Source organism: Gorilla gorilla, chromosome 19 (genome assembly GCF_029281585.2).
Source record: "Gorilla gorilla gorilla isolate KB3781 chromosome 19, NHGRI_mGorGor1-v2.1_pri, whole genome shotgun sequence".
Lineage (NCBI taxonomy): Eukaryota > Metazoa > Chordata > Mammalia > Primates > Hominidae > Gorilla > Gorilla gorilla.
In genome coordinates, this window is record NC_073243.2 from 79,355,968 (window position 1) to 79,379,886 (window position 23,919).

Sequence of the window (23,919 nt, forward strand, 5' to 3'; positions counted from 1 at the left end):
CACTGAAATACTTTTTATTTTCAGGGTGCTGTGGAATTTCGAATTGCAGTTTTCAGGAACAGTGAGCCTGTAGCTGTCACTCACCCGCCCTACCTTTGCGCAACATTTTCATTACCCACAGTTTACAGAGGAGAAAATAGAAACAAGAAGTAACAGTAGTAGGAAAGTAGTCATTTGCCCAAGGACAGCTAGCTAGTCGGGATCCAAACCGCCTGGTACCACTGTTAAGCCCTCACCTTAACTTCAGGCTACCGTGGGCACAGACAGGCTCACCCAACTACAGAATCTTAAAGAGGTCTCTTGCAGTTTTAAGGAAGATTGCCAGAAGATTCATCCCAATATAGGCACTAGTGGAAAGTGTGTGGGATGGGGCTACCTGGGGTCTTTGGTAACGGCCTCCCCATCTTAGAAGGCCATAACCCTGACCTCTAACCAGCCCCTGATAAATACCCTTCTCCAAACCAGGAGCGGGAGTGGAAAAACTACTGCTCTGTGGCTGTTGGGACTGCCCTTTGATTTTTTTTGTTTGTTTGGTTACTCAGGCATAAAGTACAGAATCTTGCCAATCAGGTGAGCTTTTCCAATGCTAATAGCTGCTTTAGGCTGGAACTGTTCTCAAGAAATGAAGGTATGCAAATTAAGTGTCTTTGATGCCTCCTGCATATTCCAGGGGAAATGAGACCAAAAGAGTTCTGAAGCCCCATGAAGAGCTAATGAGAAATGGCTTTTGGCTTTCATCTCTCATGTCATGGGTCACCTGCCCTATCCTTTGGTTAGGAACGGTCCCTACTTGCAGATACTGTATCAAAATTGATCTTCCTAACAGACCTGCATTTGCAATGCCTGTCTTCTGCACATCAACATCAGTGCCATGGGAAACTTGTTATGTTGGTCAGTTTCCACATCGCAGCACTGTCCTGGCTGAGGAAGGACGGAGCCAGTCCTCAAGCCCTCAGCATGGCTGATCCTATTAGGAAGGAGCTGAAGAGCCAAGGCCAGTGTTCTGGAGGAGCTGGCATGAAGGCTGGTTTCCCGTGCAATGTCTTTGAGAGGATGGTGTGGGGAGAAGATGCTTCACAGAAAATGAGCCCTCTGCCCTTTCTGGTGTCAATTTAGCAGTAGTAATTCCCTAAGAAATGCAGCCAGGGTTCTGGTCAGCTGCTGGTGGGGTTGACATTGACTCTATTCTTAGCACAACTTATCCAGCAAGGGAAAGCCTTTCGTTCAGAGGTGTTTGGACTCCCTTGCTAGTTAGGTTAAACAAAGAGTTTAACCTCTCTGTTGACTGAGAGAATACCTCAGGCTTTCGACACGCTGCATTTAAAGAGAACAGGTAGAACTTCCACAAATCCCTGAGTCATCACAGCTGAGCAAGCCATCTTTACATCCTGGAGCTGACAGTGTGTGACGTGACGAATGTTTAAACACACATGTACATCCCACGCATCAACACACACTCCTTCACACACACATAAACACACACACATATAGGCAAACACACACACATTCTCCACACACACACACACACACACACACTACGCACAGCCCCCACTGGGCTGAGTTTAGCTGAAATGCTAGGTCCTGAACTTAGAATAACAGCCCTGATGTATTTGACACTACTCAAATGCATGTGGAGTCTTTTTAACCAAATACCACATTTCAGAAGAAACTATGTGTATGTGTATGTGCATGTGCATGCATGTGTGCATACGTGTGTGGTCTTACACATCTGATGCCAGGATAAGGAGCCATGCCCTGAACAAATAGGCACTCAAATCCATCATACCCTCACCTCTCTCCCCAACAGATATTAGGGATCTTGTGTCGAGACTCAGTTTCTAGGACTGCCACTTCCTCCTTTCAATGTTCTGACCCGTGATGATGAGCTAGACACATCCACTCACTCATGACCCTGAAGTTCTGCCGCCTCTTTAGGTCCTGGCTGTCCCTTCTGGGTGAGAGGCAGAGTACCAGGAGCAGTGGGCCTGTGCTCCTAAGTTTGTGGCTGTTAGGGATGGGGCAAGGGTGTAAAGAAGGCAGAAGGCCTGGGAGGAGAAAGCACCTGAGAGCCAGATGTCAGGGTCACCAGAAAGATGGGTCAAGATCTTCACTTTTAGATGTGAGATGCCAGTGTGTACAAGCCCACTTGATCGGCTTTAAACCACATTGGTGTGAATGAAGAATGTCAAGATTGCTTTGTTTCTAGATATTGCTGAATCGAAACAGAAAGACTTATAACTCACGAAAGTTAAGAGAATTCCAACCCCTTCATGTAACTGATGAGGAAAAATAAGGGTGGGATTTATGTAACTTGCCCAAGTCAGGGAATGACAGAGGTGGTACCGGAACATAATTCTCCCAGTTTCCAGTCCATTTCCCTTTCAACTCTAACGTGAAGAACAGAGAAAAATATAAAACTCATTTGACTGTATATAAGCAAGACTAAAAAGAATAATAAATAATCATTGCTTTTCATCTATAGCAAATAATACAGCAATCTTAGGTATATCATTAATGTGTGTCAGATTCACCTCAATTTTTTGCAAGTAAAGCAACTCTAATCCCGGGGCCAGCTACATAATTTGTAGAATACAGTGCAAAATAAAAATGAAGGGCTCCGGCCTGGGGCAGGGAGGTTAGTCTTCCCCTTTGCCGAGGGGCCCACCACTCCAACCCACCACAGATGGGCGGCTCCCAAGGGATTGAAAACTCTGCACAGGGATGTGTGTGGTACCTGGATGATGGGGATGCGGGGGTGAGAGGTCCCCTGAGTCACTCGCCAAATGCCATCTTGGGATGGGGGGATGATTGCTATGTCCCACTCCAAGACACTGTGGGGCACGCACCCAATCCTGACCCTCCCCATGTTTGCACCCAGGCTCCTACCAGGGGCATAGAGGGATAATGAAGAACAGGTCTCCCTGCTTTCACGTGACCTGGTCACTGCCCAAGACAGGGGGTCACAGTGGTAGTGGGATTGGAGCAGAAAGGGAGAGGCCAGGTGGGGCCAGGGAACCAAGGGGCCAGGGAGAAAGTGACAGAGAACCCAACTCCAGAAGGCAGGATGTTGGCGAGAGGTGGACCGTGAGTGAGGCCACGTCCCAGGCCCCAGCCCGTGCTCCACTGTCTCCTCAGACTTCACTTACAAAGCGGACATTCAAATATTAAAAACACTAAAAATTTCAAGACGCTACCTCAAAGCACTACACCCTAAGCATGGAACTCTTTCTAGTGTAAGGCCTTGTGTGGCCCCTCTAGTCACAGGCCCATGCAGCCAGCCCTGAAAAAACCCCACTGAGGTGTGTGTGTGTAGTTTCCTGCTGCACACACAGCGTAACTAAGTGCTCCTGGGTTGGCAGAAGGAAAGGAGCCCTGTGCCGGCAGGATGGCCAGTGGATGCTGTGTTCATCTGCTAGGGCTGCCATGACAAAGTGCCACAGACTGGCGGCCCAAACCACAGAAACAGATTTTCCCACAGTTCTGAAGGTTGGAAGGCCTAGATAAGGTATCTGAAGGTTGGGTTTCTCCGGAGGCCTCTCTCCTTGGCTTGCAGATGGGGCTTTCTCTCTGTGTCCTCATGGGGGACTTTCCTCTGGACATGCTTGTGTCCAGACTTCTTCTTCTTATGAGGGCAAAGTCAAAGCCCACTATAATGACCTTATTTTAATTTAATTACGTCTTTAAGACCCTGTCCCCAAATACAGTCACATTCTGAGGTCCTGGGGGTCAGGGCTTCAACATACGGATTTTGGGGAGGACACCATTTAGCTCATAATCGACACCACTTCTCAAGTGCTGAATACCAGTAGAAGCGATCTTGGAAAATGGCTCTCTAAGAATCCAAACCCACTTTTTTTTGGAGACGGAGTCTCACTCTGTCGCCAGGCTGGAGTGCAGTGGTGCGATCTCAGCTCACTGCAACCTCCGCCTCCCGGGTTCAAGCGATTCTCCTGCCTCAGCCTCCCGAGTAGCTGGAATTACAGGCATGTGCCACCACACCCAGCTAATTTTTGTATTTTTAGTAGAGACGGGGTTTCACCATGTTGGCCAGGATGGTCTCAATCTCTTGACCTTGTGATCCACCTGCCTCAGCCTCCCAAAGTGCTGGGATTACACCAAACCCACTTTTGTGGCTTATTTGGGGGGAACATTTCTAAACCTCCTAATTATATCAATTTCCTCTGCTGTATATTCTTACAGCATTTGTCACAATGTTCATGCATATGATTTTGTGATTTTTTGTTTAAGTTCTTTTTCCACTAGACTGTAAGTCTCTGAGGGCAGGGTCTAATTTGACAGGTTCAGAGCTGTGTCCCTTAGTATCTGACAAATTAAAATTTCTTGAGGAAAAGGAGATCAATCAATGACACACAAAGCAATGTAATTAAAGGTCTTAACTTTCTCATTTTTGGCTTACTGGCCCAAAAAGTGCCCTAGGGGATTCATTAATCTGCCTTTGAAGGGGAAGATTAGAGCATAAAGTACATTGATAATTTCCTCAAACATCTGATGTCAAATCTAACAAGTAAACTTCCTTCCCCGTAAAAAAAAAAAAAAAAAAAAAAAAAAAACCTGTGGTGATGTGTGAGACTTCCAGCTGCTGCACAGAAATGGGACACCACAGGGGTGGGAATGTTTGTCTTCCCAAACATTGGCATCAATCGAGCTGTGGGACAAATTCATAGTTAACATTAATTGCTGTCTAACAATACATTTGCCTTGCCTCAGTGGCTCCCAGTGCTCTTGGAATGCTGAGACCCTTGCCCCAGGTAAGACTGATATCTACTCATACCTGCAGCACCACACTGCAAACATATCTCATTTACTCATGCAATTAATTAACAGACATTTGTTAAATAATTACTATGCATCGGACACTAGGCTTGATACTTAAAATACAAAGATGTGTCTACTGGTGGAAATAAGATCCAAGTTCAACAGGATAATCACTAATGAAGCTATAATTCACTCATTTACTCATTCATTCATTCATTCATTCATTCATTCAACATTTACCAGATGCTCATGACTATGGCCAGCTCTGTCTTAGGCAACTGAAGGATACTGCAGAGAACAAAAGCGAGAAAGTATTTGCCTGGATTGAGCATATTTCTGGTTCATGGAAGACAGACAATAAACCAATACACAAATAAGCAGCTAAAATAACATCGGGTGATGACAAGTGCTGTGAAAAAATAAAGTAGGATAAAGGGCTTACAAAGTGACGGAGGAAAAGCTATCTTAAACAGTGGTCAGGGAAGGCTTCTCTGGGTATTTTGAGTTCATTAGCATGAAAGGGTGAGCCATAAAGAAATTTGGGAGAGGAGTGTTCCAGGCAGAGAGAACAGCCAGGGCAAAGGCCCTGCAGTGAGCCCACTTCAAGGAACACTGGAGAGGCAGAAAAGGAAGGGGAGAGTGGTGGGAGATGAGGTGGATGATAACAAGGGGCCACATCAGAATGCAGATTGAGCTCAAGAAACGGTGGGGGCCAGCAGGCCTCGGAGACAGTCCAGGGTGGGGGAAGGCGGCACTATTCGAAATGAGACTGGAAGAATGCCAGAAATCTACTTAGTGGACCGGATGAGAATTTGTCCTCCCCCTCCCCACAGGAAACTAAAAACTATGTATGCTCTAGGCTCAGAGATAAGCACCCAGTTTGCTAGGATTGCTGTGGCCAATTGGCTGGGCCTCAGGGCCTCATCTTCCATATCATCCTCCAAGGCCCCTGCCTCTTTTGTATCTGCCTAGAAAACACACCTGCTCCTCTCTACCCAAGAGCTCTCTCAGGTCTCCGTCTCTACATTTCTGCCTGCTTCAATATTTTGTTCACCCTTGTATCCTAAGTACCTGGTGTCTGGCACAGTGTGAGTGTGGGAGCTCGTTGAGTAAATGAAATCACTTGCTTTCTTTTTCTATCTGCGTCTATCCATCCATCCATCTATTCATGCATCCAACCATCCATCCATCCATCCACCCACCCTTCTTTCCTTCTATCCATACATACATATATACATGATCTGCTTTTCTCCAAAATAAAGATTTTTAAGGAGTCCTTTCATTTTTAACTACACCCTCAGGCCACAAGTCACAACCCTTGCCACATCTTTGTCTCTGGTGCACATTCCTCTTTAGGAGTGAGGTAAGTTGCAACTACTGCTGGTTTGCAGGCCATTCAGAACATACACTGAATTTCTCCAGGAAAGGGTGGCTATCCTCAGGGGTTAAACTGGCTCCATATAGGTAAAATAGAAGTATCTAATAAGCTATAAAATGCATCACAGACAGTAAGTCCAATACTTCAGTTGAACATATTTAAGTTCCTGCCATGGCCAGGAACTCTGACAGATCTTGGGAACACCCCTGGGCATAAGCAGACATGATTCCTGTCCCCACTGAGCTTCTTGTCTAGGGAAAGACATAGGCAGATACTCATCATATGATAGAGCCTGTGGTAGGGTATGAAGTAGGTAGTGTTCTAATGGAAGCCATGCATGGGTCTCACAGAATAAGTAGAAGTCACTCAGAAAAGCATTTGGGGAGAACACGTTTCAGGGAGAAGGAGTCTAAGGGCAAAGGGTAGCAGTGATGAAAAGCAAAGCTTCTTTAATGAATAAAAATGAGGTCAGGATGGCACCAGGCTATATTTGGAGTGACAAGAGAATGCGCTCCCAAAAGGTACTAAAAGAGCTGGGTCTTTATCCTAAGAGTAATGGGTTCACTGATAGGCTTTAGTCATGGGAAAGATATGATTTGATTTGTGTTTTGGAAATATTTCTCTGACTTCTAATGGAAGACATCAAGGGCAGATAGACTAGTTAGAAGGCTGCTGCAATCATCCAAGTGAGAGGCGACAGATGCTGGGGCACAGTAATGACACTGGGGAAAGGCAGACAATGTAGAAAGCTATTTAGGAAGGCAGAAATGACAGGACTTGGTAATAATGTGAGCTGGTTGAGGACACGGATTAAAGAAGGCCACCCTCACCAGGGGTTTACTTGCCACATAGAGCTTTGAAGCGAGAAATTTTGTCATTTGTTTTGGGTTTTCTTTCTTTCATTTTTTTAAAAATGAAAGACAGGGTTTCACTGTCACCCAGACTGGAGTGCAGCAGCATGATTATAGCTCACTGCAGCCTCAATCTCCTGGCTCAAGCAATCCTTCTGCCTCAGCCTTCTGGGTAGCTGGGAGTACAGGTGTGAACCACCACTTCTGGCCAATTAAAAAAATTATTTTTGGTAAAGATGATGTCTTGCTATGTAGCCCAGGCTGGTCTTGAACTCCTGGGGTCAGGCAATCCTCCCACATAGGCCTCCCATAGCACTGGCATTGCAGGCGTGAGCTGCTGTACCCAGATCTTTGGGGGTTTTCTTTAGAGTGAATCTCACTTTCTCATCAGAACTTCTGATGACTCTACGGGTGAGGGGTAGAAAGCTCAGAGGCTCTCTCAGGCCTTTGCAGGATGAAGCCAGAAGGTGGGTCAGAACAGAACAAGCCTCCTCCTGCCTCCACCCAAGGCAGATGGCAGCACAGGAATGATGAAGGGAAAACTCGAAGCTACTTATTCATTGCCCTGCAGAGTTGTGGGAAATGCCAGAGAGCTTAGATAGTGAACACATCAAGTAACATTTATTTAGCGTTAAGACTTTCTGTCCTACAAAAGAACCATCTATCAGGTGAAACTGATCCTTTGCTCATATTGATCCAAAGGCCCCCTCCCACCCTAGAATGCCTCCCACAGTGCTCTTGGCTGTTCTAGTTCAGTTCTGCAGCCTCTGCCACTGTGACAGCATGGGCTTAGCACAGAGCATCCTGGAGGAGATAAGACAAGCAGATGTTGTGTTTCCTGGAGAGCCGTCTCCTTATCGGGGCATGGAAACCCAGACACCTGAAGTGATGAAGGAACATACCAAAAGACTATTCAGTGCTGAGGAAATGCAAAGAAGAAGATTATTTGCATGAAGGCTGGTTAATGAAAAAAGGCTTTAAAAAAAACTGAGTATCTCAGAGCTACAGAGAAACTGTGCTGAGGCCTCTGGCACTCTGAGTACCTAAAGTCTTGGTCTCAAATTTTATTAAGCAAACAAAACTAATAGGGTTATTATTTTATCTCCCTATACATTCATGCATTAAGCATTTCCCCAAATTTTCACCAACAGTCTTTTCATCCCTCTCGTTAGTAAAATCTTGAAGCACTTTATCAATCCTCCCACCAGTTCTTACGGCAGATAATAATAATAACATATATGCACATGCCACCCCTCCAAAAAACAGAAGAAAAAATAAAAAACAAATATAGAGCAACAATTAAAATGTTCGCTATCTCATAGCAAAGCAAAGCACAAACTACTGTGAAGCCACCTCTATTCACAAGGCAATCAAGTAATCAAGAAATTCAAGACAAGACTCAGGCAGGTTGTGTCAAGAAGTGTTTGTGTTAGCCAATTCCAATAGTACCATCTACTGAGTATATGTTAAACTCAATGTGGAGTATGGTGGTCACTTAGAATCTTCAACTCACTGGATTTCCATGAAATCAGAACAAAATTATAAATATCCCCCAAGTTTATAACTTTGTTCTGATTTATCAGATTGGTGATCTGACAAGCTAATAAATTCCAAGGAGCTAGTGTTAATGGTATTATACCATTTACATTTATTTATATTAGAGCATGTAATTTTTAAAAAGCATCTCACAATTTCCGAACGTCTTAAATAAGAAGTTCACTTGAGGCTTTGATTTCGTGCAATAGACAAGATATTCTTAAACATCCTCCAGTATTAAGCCCCTAACAATAGTAAAACATGAAAGAAAGAAGAAATCCTCAGAGGCCAAAAGTAGAAAAAAATTAAGCAAAACAATTCAGAGAGAAAAGTAAAAGATGCAGCATGATGATCTTCTTTATGTGTCAACATGGTTAGGCTGCAGTCCCCGTTATTCAATCAAACACTAATCTGGGTGTTGCGAGGAAGGCATTTTGTAGATGTGATTAAAGCCTATAATCAGTTGGCTGTTAGTAAGGAAAATTACCCCTCATAATGTAGCAGGCCTGATTTAATCAGTCGAAAAGCAGAACTGGGTCTAGAGCAGAGCTGAGGCTTTCCAGAAGAAGAAATGTTGTCTTTTTTGAGCACAGCTGTTTCAGCCTGTGCCCAAGAGTTCTAGCCTGCCCTTTTGGATGGCCTGCCCATGGATCTGGGACTTGCCTAGCCAGCCCCCACTACTGCATGAGCCAATTTCTTGCAATGAATTTCTTAATATATATTTCCTACTGGTTGTTCTTATCTGATTGAACCCCTGACTGGCACATGGCACTGGTAGCTCATCTGGGATATGTGCTGCTCCCCTATTTTCGCTCCGGGGAAAAAAGACATTAGGACTCATAGGGTTAAAAGTCAGTCTAGGGACTAAGCGAAAAAGGAAACCAGAAAACAAGCAAACAAAGTAAGTAAAGTAAGCAGACAAAGTGGGCCTTGACTCTGGGTCCAGGGGAGACAACTATTCATTGAGAATCTATAGCCACAAGCCATAGATTTAGGGCCCATAGATTAGGGCCCTAATTCACAACAGGATATGTGTGACTTTAATATTAAACATAATGAGATACCACTTCATATTCACCAGACTAACTACATGTAAAAGTGAGAACGCCAAGTACTAGATATAATATGGGAAAATGGGAACTCTCGTTCACTGCTCTTGAACAATTTTGCATTATCTGTTAAAGTCATAGATGTATTTATCTTATTGGTTACTAATTTCATTCCACTACTGGGTGGAATGAACCCAGTACTGGGAATATCTATGAACCTGTGTACTAGGAAATATGGACAAGAAGGTTCTTTTCAACATAATGTATAATAGTCCAAGCCTGAAAGCAGTTCAGATCTACTCAAAGGAGATTGGATCGAGTGTGAAAGATTCATGAGATGGAAAAACTACAGAAGAGAAAATGAATGAATTATAGCTACATGTCCTAGCAACCCAATATTGAGTAGCAAAAGGTATAAAACATGCATTAAGATTCCAAATCTCTTGTTAGTCTTACTATATATTATAAAGATAAAGCCAGGACTAGATCTCTACTTACTCATGTCCTATATCCAAGCTGTCAGTGCTTCAGACAAAGAGGTATATTCTACTTACAATTCTACCCAAAGAACCTAGGAAAAACCTGGCGCAAAGAAGATACCTAATGGATATTTGTTGAATGAATGAATAAATTTTGAACACAAGCATGTATGCCAGGAGCCAGACCCTGTTTTTCTAGCCTAGAGTTCTAATGCATGAAATCCCAGACTCTGAGCTTACCTGCCAGGACCCTTTTCTGCCATAGATGACCCAGTATCTGTTCTCATCTGATTGATCTGACCAGTGTTAATTCTTCTTCCCCAGATTTCTGGAACAAAAGTTCCCACAGAGACTTCCATCTAACACCACTCAAATCCCAGTGTGATCATGTTCTCACCAAAAAGCCTTAGAGAAAGGAGCTTGTCATCGTTGATAAAATGAGGTTTTGAAATTTACCCTGGATTTAATTCAGGGAAGCTTTATTTTCCCACTGTTTACCATAGATTCTAGAAAGTCGATCTTAGAGGAAACAAGAATTGCAGCAGGGCTTACCAAACATAAGGCTTAGAAAAGCAAACAAAACTAGCATAACAACTTAAGAAAATGTAGTTAAAATTGAGCAAATCAAAAACAAAATAGCATCACATTAAAGGCCTGGAAAATAGAAATTATGTCATATTGTGACATTTGGGCACCTTTCTATGTGGGAAATAAAAATGAGTGAAAGGACAGATTTTAGAAGAAATGAATTGATATCCTTTCTCTCTTGAAGCAATAGGGTACTTTTAAATTACATCTTTCTTCAATATCTAGAGTGTTCCTCTTTGAACATTACAAAAGCAAAATGCTCCATATATGGTAAAGGTGATCTTTTTTTCATATAATCACAGTAATTCCGTCTGGCAACATCAACTGACCTAAGCATGAAATGTACTATATTTTTTATTTATTTTTTTTTAATTATACTTTAAGTTTTAGGGTACATGTGCACATTGTGCAGGTTAGTTACATATGTATACATGTGCCATGCTGGTGCGCTGCACCCACTAACTCGTCATCTAGCATTAGGTATACCTCCCGATGCTATCCCTCCTTCCTCCCCCCACCCTACAACAGGCCCCAGAGTGTGATATTTCCCTTCCTGTGTCCATGTGATCTCATTGTTCAATTCCCACCTATGAGTGAGAATATGCGATGTTTGGTTTTTTGTTCTTGCGATAGTTTACTGAGAATGATGATTTCCAATTTCATCCATGTCCCTACAAAGGACATGAACTCATCATTTTTTATGGCTGCATAGTATTCCATGGTGTATATGTGCCACATTTTCTTAATCCAGTCTATCATTGTTGGACATTTGGGTTGGTTCCAAGTCTTTGCTATTGTGAATACTGCTGCAATAAACATACGTGTGGATGTGTCTTTATAGCAGCATGATTTATAGTCCTTTGGGTATATACCCAGTAATGGGATGGCTGGGTCAAATGGTATTTCCAGTTCTAGATCCCTGAAGAATCGCCACACTGACTTCCACAATGGTTGAACTAGTTTACAGTCCCACCAACAGTGTAAAAGTGTTCCTATTTCTCCACATCCTCTCCAGCACCTGTTGTTTCCTGACTTTTTAATGATTGCCATTCGGACTGGTGTGAGACGGTATCTCATTGTGGTTTTGATTTGCATTTCTCTGACGGCCAGTGATGATGAGCATTTTTTCATGTGTTTTTTGGCTGCATAAATGTCTTCTTTTGAGAAGTGTCTGTTCATGTCCTTCGCCCACTTTTTGATGGGGTTGTTTGTTTTTTTCTTGTAAATTTGTTTGAGCTCATTGTAGATTCTGGATATTAGCCCTTTGTCAGATGAGTAGGTTGTGAAAATTTTCTCCCATTTTGTAGGTTGCCTGTTCACTCTGATGGTAGTATCTTTTGCTGTGCAGAAGCTCTTTAGTTTAATTAGACCCCATTTGTCAATTTTGTCTTTTGTTGCCATTGCTTTTGGTGTTTTGGACATGAAGTCCTTGCCCATGCCTATGTCCTGAATGGTAATGCCTAGGTTTTCTTCTAGGATTTTTATGGTTTTAGGTCTAACGTTTAAGTCTTTAATCCATCTTGAATTGATTTTTGTATAAGGTGTAAGGAAGGGATCCAGTTTCAGCTTTCTACATATGGCTAGCCAGTTTTCCCAGCACCATTTATTAAATAGGGAATCCTTTCTCCATTGGTTGTTTTTCTCAGGTTTGTCAAAGATCAGATAGTTGTAGATACGCGGCGTTATTTCTGAGGGCTCTATTCTGTTCCATTGATCTATATCTCTGTTTTGGTACCAGTACCATGCTGTTTTGGTTACTGTAGCCTTGTAGTATAGTTTGAAGTCAGGTAGTGTGATGTCTCCAGCTTTGTTCTTTTGGCTTAGGATTGACTTGGCGATGCGGGCTCTTTTTTGGTTCCATATGAACTTTAAAGTAGTTTTTTCCAATTCTGTGAAGAAAGGCATTGGTAGCTGATGGGGATGGCATTGAATCTGTAAATTACCTTGGGCAGTATGGCCATTTTCATGATATTGATTCTTCCTACCCATGAGCATGGAATGTTCTTCCATTTGTTTGTATCCTCTTTTATTTCCTTGAGAAGTGGTTTGTAGTTCTCCTTGAAGAGGTCCTTCACATCCCTTGTAAGTTGGATTCCTAGGTATTTTATTCTCTTTGAAGCAATTGTGAATGGGAGTTCACTCATGATTTGGCTCTCTGTCTGTTGTTGGTGTATAAGAATGCTTGTGATTTTTGTACATTGATTTTGTATCCTGAGACTTTGCTGAAGTTGCTTATCAGCTTAAGGAGATTTTGGGCTGAGACAATGGGGTTTTCTAGATATACAATCATGTCATCTGCAAACAGGGACAATTTGACTTCCTCTTTTCCTAATGGAATACCCTTTATTGCCTTCTCCTGCCTAATTGCCCTGGCCAGAACTTCCAACACTATGTTGAATAGGAGTGGTGAGAGAGGGCATCCCTGTCTTGTGCCAGTTTTCAAAGGGAATGCTTCCAGTTTTTGCCCATTCAGTATGATATTGGCTGTGGGTTTGTCATAGATAGCTCTTATTATTTTGAAATACATCCCATCAATACCTAATTTATTGAGAGTTTTTAGCATGAAGGGTTGTTGAATTTTGTCAAAGGCCTTTTCTGCATCTATGGAGATAATCATGTGGTTTTTGTCTTTGGCTCTGTTTATATGCTGGATTACATTTATTGATTTGCGTATATTGAACCAGCCTTGCATCCCAGGGATGAAGCCCACTTGATCATGGTGGATAAGCTTTTTGATGTGCTGCTGGATTCGTTCTGCCAGTATTTTATTGAGGATTTTTGCATCAATGTTCATCAAGGATATTGGTCTAAAATTCTTTTTTTGTTGTGTCTCTGCCTGGCTTTGGTATCAGAATGATGCTGGCCTCATAAAATGAGTTAGGGAGGATTCCCTCTTTTTCTATTGATTGGAATAGTTTCAGAAGGAATGGTACCAGTTCCTCCTTGTACCTCTGGTAGAATTCGGCTGTGAATCCATCTGGTCCTGGACTCTTTTTGGTTGGTAAGCTATTGATTATTGCCACAATTTCAGCTCCTGTTATTGGTCTATTCAGAGATTCAACTTCTTCCTGGTTTAGTCTTGGGAGACTGTATGTGTCGAGGAATTTATCCATTTCTTCTAGATTTTCTAGTTTATTTGTGTAGAGGTGTTTGTAGTATTCTCTGATGGTAGTTTCTATTTCTGTGGGATCGGTGGTGATATCCCCTTTATCATTTTTTATTGTGTCTATTTGATTCTTCTCTCTTTTTTTCTTTATTAGTCTTGCTAGCGGTCTATCAATTTTGTTGATCCTTTCAAAAAACCAGCTCCTGGATTCATTAATTTTTTGAAGGGTTTTTTGTGTCTCTATTTTCTTCAGTTCTGCTCTGATTTTAGTTATTTCTTGCCTTCTGCTAGCTTTTGAATGTGTTTGCTCTTGCTTTTCTAGTTCTTTTAATTGTGATGTTAGGGTGTCAATTTTGGATCTTTCCTGCTTTCTCTTGTGGGCATTTAGTGCTATAAATTTCCCTCTACACACTGCTTTGAATGCGTCCCAGAGATTCTGGTATGTTGTGTCTTTGTTCTCGTTGGTTTCAAAGAACATCTTTATTTCTGCCTTCATTTCATTATGTACCCAGTAGTCATTCAGGAGCAGGTTGTTCAGTTTCCATGTAGTTGAGCGGTTTTGAGTGAGATTCTTAATCCTGAGTTCTAGTTTGATTGCACTGTGGTCTGAGAGATAGTTTGTTATAATTTGTGTTCTTTTACATTTGCTGAGGAGAGCTTTACTTCCAACTATGTGGTCAATTTTGGAATAGGTGTGGTGTGGTGCTGAAAAAAATGTATATTCTGTTGATTTCGGGTGGAGAGTTCTGTAGATGTCTATTAGGTCTGCTTGGTGCAGAGCTGAGTTCAATTCCTGGGTATCCTTGTTGACTTTCTGTCTCGTTGATCTGTCTAATGTTGACAGTGGGGTGTTAAAGTCTCCCATTATTAATGTGTCTGAGTCTAAGTCTCTTTGTAGGTCACTCAGGACTTGCTTTATGAATCTTGGTGCTCCTGTATTGGGTGCATATATATTTAGGATAGTTAGCTCTTCTTGCTGAATTGATCCCTTTACCGTTATGTAATGGCCTTCTTTGTCTCTTTTGATCTTTGTTGGTTTCAAGTCTGTTTTATCAGAGACTAGGATTGCAACCCCTGCCTTTTTTTGTTTTCCATTTGCTTGGTAGATCTTCCTCCATCCTTTTATTTTGAGCCTATGTGTGTCTCTGCACGTGAGATGGGTTTCCTGAATACAGCACACTGATGGGTCTTGACTCTTTATCCAATTTGCCAGTCTGTGTCTTTTAATTGGAGCATTTAGTCCATTTACATTTAAAGTTAATATTGTTATGTGTGAATTTGATCCTGTCATTATGATGTTAGCTGGTTATTTTTCTTGTTAGTTGATGCAGTTTCTTCCTAGTCTCGATGGTCTTTACATTTTGGCATGATTTTGCAGCAGCTGGTACCAGTTGTTCCTTTCCATGTTTAGTGCTTCCTTCAGGAGCTCTTGTAAGGCAGGCCTGGTGGTGACAAAATCTCTCAGCATTTGCTTGTCTGTAAAGTATTTTATTTCTCCTTCACTTATGAAGCTTAGTTTGGCTGGATATGAAATTCTGGGTTGAAAATTCTTTTCTTTAAGAATGTTGAATATTGGCCCCCACTCTCTTCTGGCTTGTAGGGTTTCTGCCGAGAGATCCGCTGTTAGTCTGATGGGCTTCCCTTTGAGGGTAACCCGACCTTTCTCTCTGGCTGCCCTTAACATTTTTTCCTTCATTTCAACTTTGGTGAATCTGACAATTATGTGTCTTGGAGTTGCTCTTCTCAAGGAGTATCTTTGTGGCGTTCTCTGTATTTCCTGAATCTGAATGTTGGCCTGCCTTGCTAGATTGGGGAAGTTCTCCTGGATAATATCCTGCAGAGTGTTTTCCAACTTGGTTCCATTCTCCCCATCACTTTCAGGTACACCAATCAGACGTAGATTTGGTCTTTTCACATAGTCCCATATTTCTTGGAGGCTTTGCTCTTATTCTTTTTTCTCTAAACTTCCCTTCTCGCTTCATTTCATTCATTTCATCTTCCATTGCTGATACCCTTTCTTCCAGTTGATCGCATCGGCTCCTGAGGCTTCTGCATTCTTCACGTAGTTCTCGAGCCTTGGTTTTCAGCTCCATCAGCTCCTTTAAGCACTTCTCTGTATTGGTTATTCTAGTTATACATTCTTCTAAATTTTTTTCAAAGTTTTCAACTTCTTTGCCTTTGGTTTGAATGTCCTCCCGTAGCTCAGAGTAATTTGATCGTCTGAAGCCTTCTTCCCTCAGCTCGTCAAAGTCATTCTCCATCCAGCTTTGTTCCGTTGCTGGTGAGGAACTGCGTTCCTTTGGAGGAGGAGAGAGGTGCTCTGCTTTTTAGTTTCCAGTTTTTCTGTTCTGTTTTTTCCCCATCTTTGTGGTTTTATCTACTTTTGGTCTTTGATAATGGTGATGTACAGATGGGTTTTTGGTGTGGATGTCCTTTCTGTTTGTTACTTTTCCTTCTAACAGAGAGGACCCTCAGCTGCAGGTCTGTTGGAGTACCCTGCCATGTGAGGTGTCAGTGTGCCCCTGCTGGGGGGTGCCTCCCAGTTAGGCTGCTCGGGGGTCGGGGGTCAGGGACCCACTTGAGGAGGCCGTCTGCCCGTTCTCAGATCTCCAGCTGGGTATTGGGAGAACCCCTGCTCTCTTCAAAGCTGTCAGACAGGGACATTTAAGTCTGCAGAGGTTACTGCTGTCTTTTTGTTTGTCTGTGCCCTGCCCCCAGAGGTGGAGCCTACAGAGGCAGGCAGGCCTCCTTGAGCTGTGGTGGGCTCCACCCAGTTCGAGCTTCCCGGCTGCTTTGTTTACTTAATCAAGCCTGGGCAATGGCGGACGCCCCTCCCCCAGCCTCGCTGCCGCCTTGCTATTTGATCTCAGACTGCTGTGCTAGCAATCAGTGAGACTCCGTGGGCGTAGGACCCTCCGAGGCATGTGCGGGATATAATCTCCTGGTGCGCCGTGTTTTAAGCCCATCGGAAAAGTGCAGTATTCGGGTGGGAGTGACCCGATTTTCCGGGTGCCGTCTGTCACCCCTTTCTTTGACTCAGAAAGGGAACTCCCTGACCCCTTGTGCTTCCCAAGTGAGGCAATGCCTCGCCCTGCTTTGGCTTGCGCACGGTGCGCGCACCCACTGACCTGCGCCCACTGTCTGGCACTCCCTAGTGAGATGAACCCGGTACCTCAGATGGAAATGCAGAAATCACCCATCTTCTGCGTCGCTCACGCTGGGAGCTGTAGACCGGAGCTGTTCCTATTTAGCCATCTTGGCTCCACCCCTCCGAAATGTACTTTAATGTTGGCTAATGACACCACTACTGTCAGTTAATTCTGTTCTCTCTGCAGGGCAATATGGTATAAGAACACTGCAATGACCTGGTTCAGCAAGGCCAAGAACATTTCATTACACAAAGATTTAAAAATTTTAAACGTCATGTGTAGTTTAAGAATATTCACAAGCACATTAGCAATTCTTGGATCTCTAGCTACTGTTTAAACAGTAGCTATGCATTACACATATTGTCTGAGGAAGAGAGATGATCACACACAGTTGATTCTTCAATATTTGGAAAAGGCATGTTTCTTTTTTCTTTCCATGAGTGACATATATATTAGACACTAATATACTCTAGTTTCATCTTCTTGGCTATGAAATACTCTTTGTCAGTTCCTTTTTGATGACTTACTGAATTCCTACTTTGCACTGAACCCTCTGTTACACACTGACTGGGGAGGGAATACCTATTCTAATAGGGCTTGTGAGAATTATTGATGAAACAAGGTGTATATTCAAGGAAGACTTAAAAAGTAAACCGGAGGCCATATAAAGCTTCAGGTAGAATAGAACCGTGACTTGTGAGCTTGGCTATATTCTGACATCAATTATCTTGATGCTTTTGACAATTCTTTCCCTTCTCTGAGACACAACTATCTCTTTGGTGAAAGAAGGAAGGAAGCTACATAAGGCACCCTCAAAAGTTCTTCTAGTAGAGCTGTTCAATTCTGACACTCTGGAGTACTAAGCAGGTGTAAGAGAGTGTCTTTTTTTGAATTTCTCTACCACATACTCTCTCATACTTGCTTAGTACCTCAAGGTACAAAGGTGGAGAAATTCCATCTGGTGGAAATTCTATCTTGTGGAGAAATTCACAAGGCAAAGATTGTATGGCATTAATCAGAGAAGGTTCTTTAGAAGTGGAAAGTCTTGAGATCGGCCTAGAAGAACAACATGAAATGGGATGACAAACATAATTGTGGTGTTGCATATGCCCTAATAGGGGGCCATGATAGTTGTAAACCCCACTCTTTTCTTATCCATCCTTTCTGTTTTCATGACTAAATATTTGCTATTCTCAATTCATTTGTAATTAACTCTGCCTCAATAGGGGAGTTATGAGAGAGAGGTGTTCAAGGTGGGTAGATGAGGAATAGTCTCACTCATTTCACAGAGCAAGGATGCCTACAGGAGCAAGTGTCCAGCCAAGATCACTCACTGTCCTAGTAACTTTCTCCACCGTATTGATGTTCTAGTGATTTAAAAGGTATAAAATCACAAAGTGTTCCCCATCACCCAGAGTGTAATAGGAATTGGGCAATTATCCAGGTGACTGGATCAATGACAAACAAGAGAACTCTAGATATTCACATTAAGACTAACTTATCTATATTGATACCTTCATCACTCAAATCAGCTACATGATATATTTCATCCCTTTTCTTGGTACTTGTTAGAGGATTTAGCCAGCAAGTTATCTAATTTAGAATAAAGCTGCAGTAGCTTACTGAAGTCAACAATTTAAAGCAGTTGTGTGTTTTTGTGTACAGAAAACATTTTAGACTCAAAAGTTTCTTGTCGCTTACATGCTCTGCTAAGATGATAGAAGAAACTCCCAGGGAAGTTGCTATCTGGCATAGGGACTGGGTGAAGTCTGTAGAGAAGTTGCTTGTCCTCTTGTCCTTTCATTCTATTTGCAAAGCTCCAGTTCTGAGTCCCTCCTGCCCTTTTCAGGATCCACCTTCCCTCACTGCCTCATCATCTGTTTTCCCTTTGAGGTCCATTGTTTCCAAATCCTCAAGACTCATAAATAATGTTAGGGATTCCTTTTGTTAACAGCCCCTCTGGAATTGTTTTTTTCTCTGAAGAAAGGAGACATTACATAATATTTAAGAAACTGTCCCGATTCCCAATCCCGATAAACTAATGCACAGTTTATTATCTCCTACACACTAAGAAGAATGTGGGAGTTGCAAGGAAATGACTTGGATCAGTTTACTTCTGAAAACTACATGAAATTATTTGGGACAAGGCTAAGAGGACCAATTCAGACCATTCTTAGGGCTTAAGGGCAGGGAACGCAGCTCAGCAAACTGCAGACACAACACTGTGTAGCCAAAAGAGGCTTTACTGAATTCATCATCTGACAATGTGTTGATAATTTTTTTCAGTTTTTCTTCACACATTATTATCAGCATCATCAAACATTTAAATCTGCCTTCCATATGCAGATGTGATGAGCTGTCTGGTAATATTCCATACTAATGTATTATAACACTGCTAATACTAAAAATCATTACGTCTTTATTTTAATTATTTTCCTGTAGACTATTCAGAAGTTTTTTTAAAAAAAATTCATTGTAAATGTCTTATGAGCATCATCAATTAATGTGGCAAAGATGCTTTTATTTCCTTCTCATTAAGAATATGCAGAGACTCGAGTATTGACAAGTGAAAGGGTTTATACAAGCAAAAAGAATGTACACTTTCTGGCAAGAGAATACAGAAGAGATTTGAATGTCATGAAGATATTTAAAAAAAAAAGAATACAGAGGAGATAAGAGACTTGAGTAAGAATAGGTCATGTTTTAATAAAACAACCAAAAGAACCAAACAGGTTCTTCAAACCAGGAGGACATGTGAGTCACAATACCCTTTAATCCACAGGTTGGCTCCTTGGTTTCTGGAACTTTCTGCCTCCTGTAAACGATGTGCGGGTGGTACCCTCCCTCAACCAGTGGATGCTTCTTCACGGGTTCAATGAAAAATTCTCCATGTGGTAGCTGGAAAAATCCAGTCTGTAAATACATTCAATAAGAAAGTTTATTTTAACCAATTCTATATACATACTAAAAACAAAATGAAAAATTATATAGCTTATGAGTATCTCTGAAACTCCTAAGACCAGTGCTTTCAGAGTCTGCTGTTCGATCTCATAGAAGAGTTACATACAAATAATTTAGTGAAATATCTTTATAGTCATCGTTATTAAATATTTAGGAGTCACAGATCCCTTTGTGACCTTATTGAAAAAAGTGCACATATACACATGTGTCCGAAATGTAGCCTACAATTCTTTAGGTTCACGGATTCCTCTAAAACCCATTGCTGGATATCTATGGATCCCAAATGAAGACCCAGTGCTTCCCAGTTGTTCTATTATGGAGTTGGGACCTATGTCCCACACTCCATTGACAATTTTTAGAACATTTACCTGCATGGGGGTAGCCCAGCTACATGTTCACACAACTGTGTGGCTGGAAGTGTTTAATGGCACTCTTCACTCAAGAAAACAAAGAAACATAATGCAAAGTCCTTGATCTGAGACTGAGTTTCAGAGGCCTACAGCAGAAAGCCCTCTGTCAGTTTCTAGGGAAAGGGGAATATTCTCATTTCACAGATAAGAAAATCAGTGATATGCTACAGAACACTGGCCAACGAGTAACTCCTTTTAGAGGTCAGGTCTAGAAGTGCTATAACCTACAACTCTCTTGTCCTTTTAGGAAAATGTTTAGTGCCCATTTGAGGTGCTTAGAAAACGGCTTTGCCAATGATCTCCTAAGATGGGTTTAACTCTCAGGATCTCAACGCTAAGTCTATGAAACAAAGGACCTGACCTAGTCAGACTGCTTGGGGCATCACATTAAAGTGATCAGGAGCTCAGACTCGGGAATTAAACTGGGTTCAAATTAAACAACTTCTCCATGCAATAGTGAGCAAGTGACTGGCTGAGTTTTTAATTTCTCAGCTGAAAAATAGGATAAATCAAGGGTTGCTATGAAGAGTAAATGAGTTAATGTATGCAAAGCTCTTAGAAGAGGGCCTGGATCATAGTCTCACCTACCATTAGGCTCTTTCTGGATCTCTGATTCTATGTCATTTTATTGTAATAGGGTCTCCAGAGTCAATATAGCAGTTCAGTAAATGTTAAGGTTGCAAAACTAAACTTGGAAACATGGGGGGCTTAGGGAAACTGCAAAAGGCTTTCAAGGTTCAAGGTCCTTTCACTATTCATCAGTAACTCAAGGCTTCCTGCTCTGCAGATGAGTCTGAAGACAAGCTGAGGAGCCCCCACAGTCAGGAGGCAAGAGGGGCTCCAACAAAGGGGGATGCTGGTCTCCACTGGACAGCTCTAGACGTGGGAGTCTTTCCAAAATGTTTGCTTCACTGTAGCCAGTAATGTAACAAGATCTTAACATAAACCTCACAATCAGCTTCCTATTTTGATTGCTGACCTTAGAATGTCTTTAATAATAAGCACAATAGAAAAAATAGAGCACTTTACTGGGAGTAATAAGAATAGCTGTGTGACCTTCAATGGGTCATGCAAACTTTTTGAGGCACAAAGTCCTCTTCTGTAAAAGGGGGCAATGCCTACTACCTCATAGGGCTGTTCGGGGAATCAAATGAGGTGAAGCTTGTAAAAGTGCCATGCAAACTGCTTTATAAATGCAGAGGGGTAATACTTTAACTACCAACTCCAATAGCAGTTACATCTGACATAATTTGCTTCTATGCTTACATTGCTTAGAAAACATGACATTTTTTTCAGTATCTGTCTCTGAGGACAATCTCTGGAACAGGAAGGAAGAACAGACAAAGCCCAAAGATAGTTGTCAAATAACTGCCATAAAATAGTAGGAAACAGACTCTGTGCAGTACTAAGATTTGGTTCCGTTTCTCCTCTGAGTCAGAGACCAGGCACAAGAGGAAAATGTGAGCCTGTTGTCAGAAAGCTCATTTGTTCTATGGAAACAAAGTAGAAGTCCAGGAGTCCTCAAAGATGATTGGACCTAGGGGCCCTTAGTGTACCTGCTATCAGCCCAATACTGATGTCCTTGAAGGAGAAAAACTACAAAAGACACCATCAAGATGAAGGAGTTATTGATATTTCCTCAGCCTCAAATTTTGGACCCAAGTGGCACAGAAGAAACAGATGGGGCTCCACTTGAGGACATAATAACCATTTTATGGGCAACATGAATAAGAAAGCCTGAGAACCAAACCAGCATCTTCCTAAAGGCTTACTCCATTTGCATTCCTCCACAAAGTGGTCTTGCCAGGGTGCACGCGGAAAATCACCTATTCAGCCTCAATATTTCTCAGAAGCTACCTGGAAACCTGTGAGAGCTGCTGACTCATCCACTAGAGGAGAAGCCAGAGATCTGCTGACATGCAAGTAGGCTGCTGGTCCCAGGATCTCGTGTGTTTGTCACAGAGAAAGGAATAGGTAGGAGAGGGGATGAAGCAGCTGTAGGGAGAGTGAGGTGGGGAATTCCTCAGCTGAGCTCTGCACCTCTTCTCTCTCCCAACATATAAACACAGGGCTTTGTACATCTAGTACCCAGGTGGGCCCAGTTTATTGATCTCTTCTCATCTAACTGGAGCCAGGGTCATGCTAGAAAAAAATCACCTGTGGTTTGCTTTCCAAAGAAAGGGCTGGCCCCATACTTTCCCTGAAGCAAATTGCCCAAGAGAATCACCTTCTTCTGTTACAAGGTCTGTACCTTATCCAAAGAAAATAGTTTCCATTCCGGTCTTCTTTGCAACCTGCCCACTTCTCTTACATCTTTAAAGGAGAATAGAAATGGAATTGAGGAAAAAGTATCCAATTTAGTGAGGACTTGCACTGGGCATTCAGAAGAACCTGGGCAGGATGAGCCCTAGGCTAAAGCTCGAAGATAAACATGGCCCTTCACCTCCTGTGTCATCTGCTCTTCTCCCACCCAGTATCCAGGAGTCTCTGCATACCGCTAACTCTCTTTTGGAAATAAACTCACCTACTTGTTTTAACTAAGTTAAAAACATCTGGCTGGGCACGGTGGCTCATGCCTGTAATCCCAGCTCTTTGGGAGGCCAAGGTGGGTGGATCACCCAAGGTCAGGAGTTCGAGACCAGCCTGGCCAACATGGTGAAACAGCATGGTGAAATCCTGTCTCCACTAAAACTACAAAAATTAGCCAGGTGTGGTGGCACATGCCTGTAATCCCAGCTACTTGGGAGGCTGAGGCAGGAGAATTGCTTAAGCCTGGGAGGCGGAGGTTGCAGTGAGCCGAGATGGCCCCATTGCACTCCAGCCTGGGAGACAAGAGGGAACAAAACTCCATCTCAAAATAAATAAATAAATAAGTATCTGTGCTTCCCAAGTCTACTAAAAACTGTTTTAAATAAACTTTATTTTGAAGCATTATAAACATATGGAGAGATGTGCAAAATCCTAGTTGTAAATCCTCATAAATGTTTTATAAAAAGAACACCTAGATGCAGAAATAGAACATTACCAGCAGCTGAGAGACTCCCTGTTCCTTCTCCAGATCAATAACATCCCCCAAGGGTAACAATGATCCTGATTTCCAACACTAAAATGTTAGTTTTGAGCCTATTTTGAATTCTTTGGAGGAAAAAATATTTGATATACGCACAAACACAAAAAGGCTACTAGTTCATTTGAAGAGTTAGGGGCTGACCAACAAAAAAGATTTTGTTACAGTGGGTGAATTTCCCCTGGCTTATTAAATCAGACTCTTCATATTGCTTTAGGAGAAATATGGCAAGCCCAGATGGTAGGGATAAGACCAAAGGCTGAGATGCATTGGTGTGAGCCAGCTGGTATTTGACCTCCACTGCTCTTTGATGAGGAAGGATGGGGAAGGATTGTTGCACTCTTCAGAACAGTCCCAGAGTGAGAAGAGTTGCCTGTAATCTCTCCTCCCTCCCCTCAACTTGCATCAACATATTAGTCCTCTTGATGTATGTGATATTTTACTTCAATTAGTGACAGTGATCTGAGGTTAGTGGGAAACTGACAGCATCTTATATGGAATTTGTGAATAGAATGTTCTAGAGTCACAGAGACTAGAGACCTTGAAGAGTCACCCACCCCATGCTGTTG

General features: G+C 42.3%; 1 protein-coding gene across 3 annotated transcripts in view; it reads right to left on the reverse strand.

The window, feature by feature from the left end:
• ADAMTS12 (ADAM metallopeptidase with thrombospondin type 1 motif 12) overlaps window positions 1-23,919 on the reverse strand; it is a 374,077-nt gene that overhangs the window by 211,107 nt on the left and 139,051 nt on the right. For all 3 annotated transcript variants that reach the window (XM_019013727.4, XM_055367552.2, XM_063700811.1), the window contains one exon: window positions 19,681-19,825. In XM_019013727.4, coding sequence (XP_018869272.4) covers window positions 19,681-19,825 — 145 coding nt within the window. The remainder of the gene's footprint in view (window positions 1-19,680; window positions 19,826-23,919) is intronic.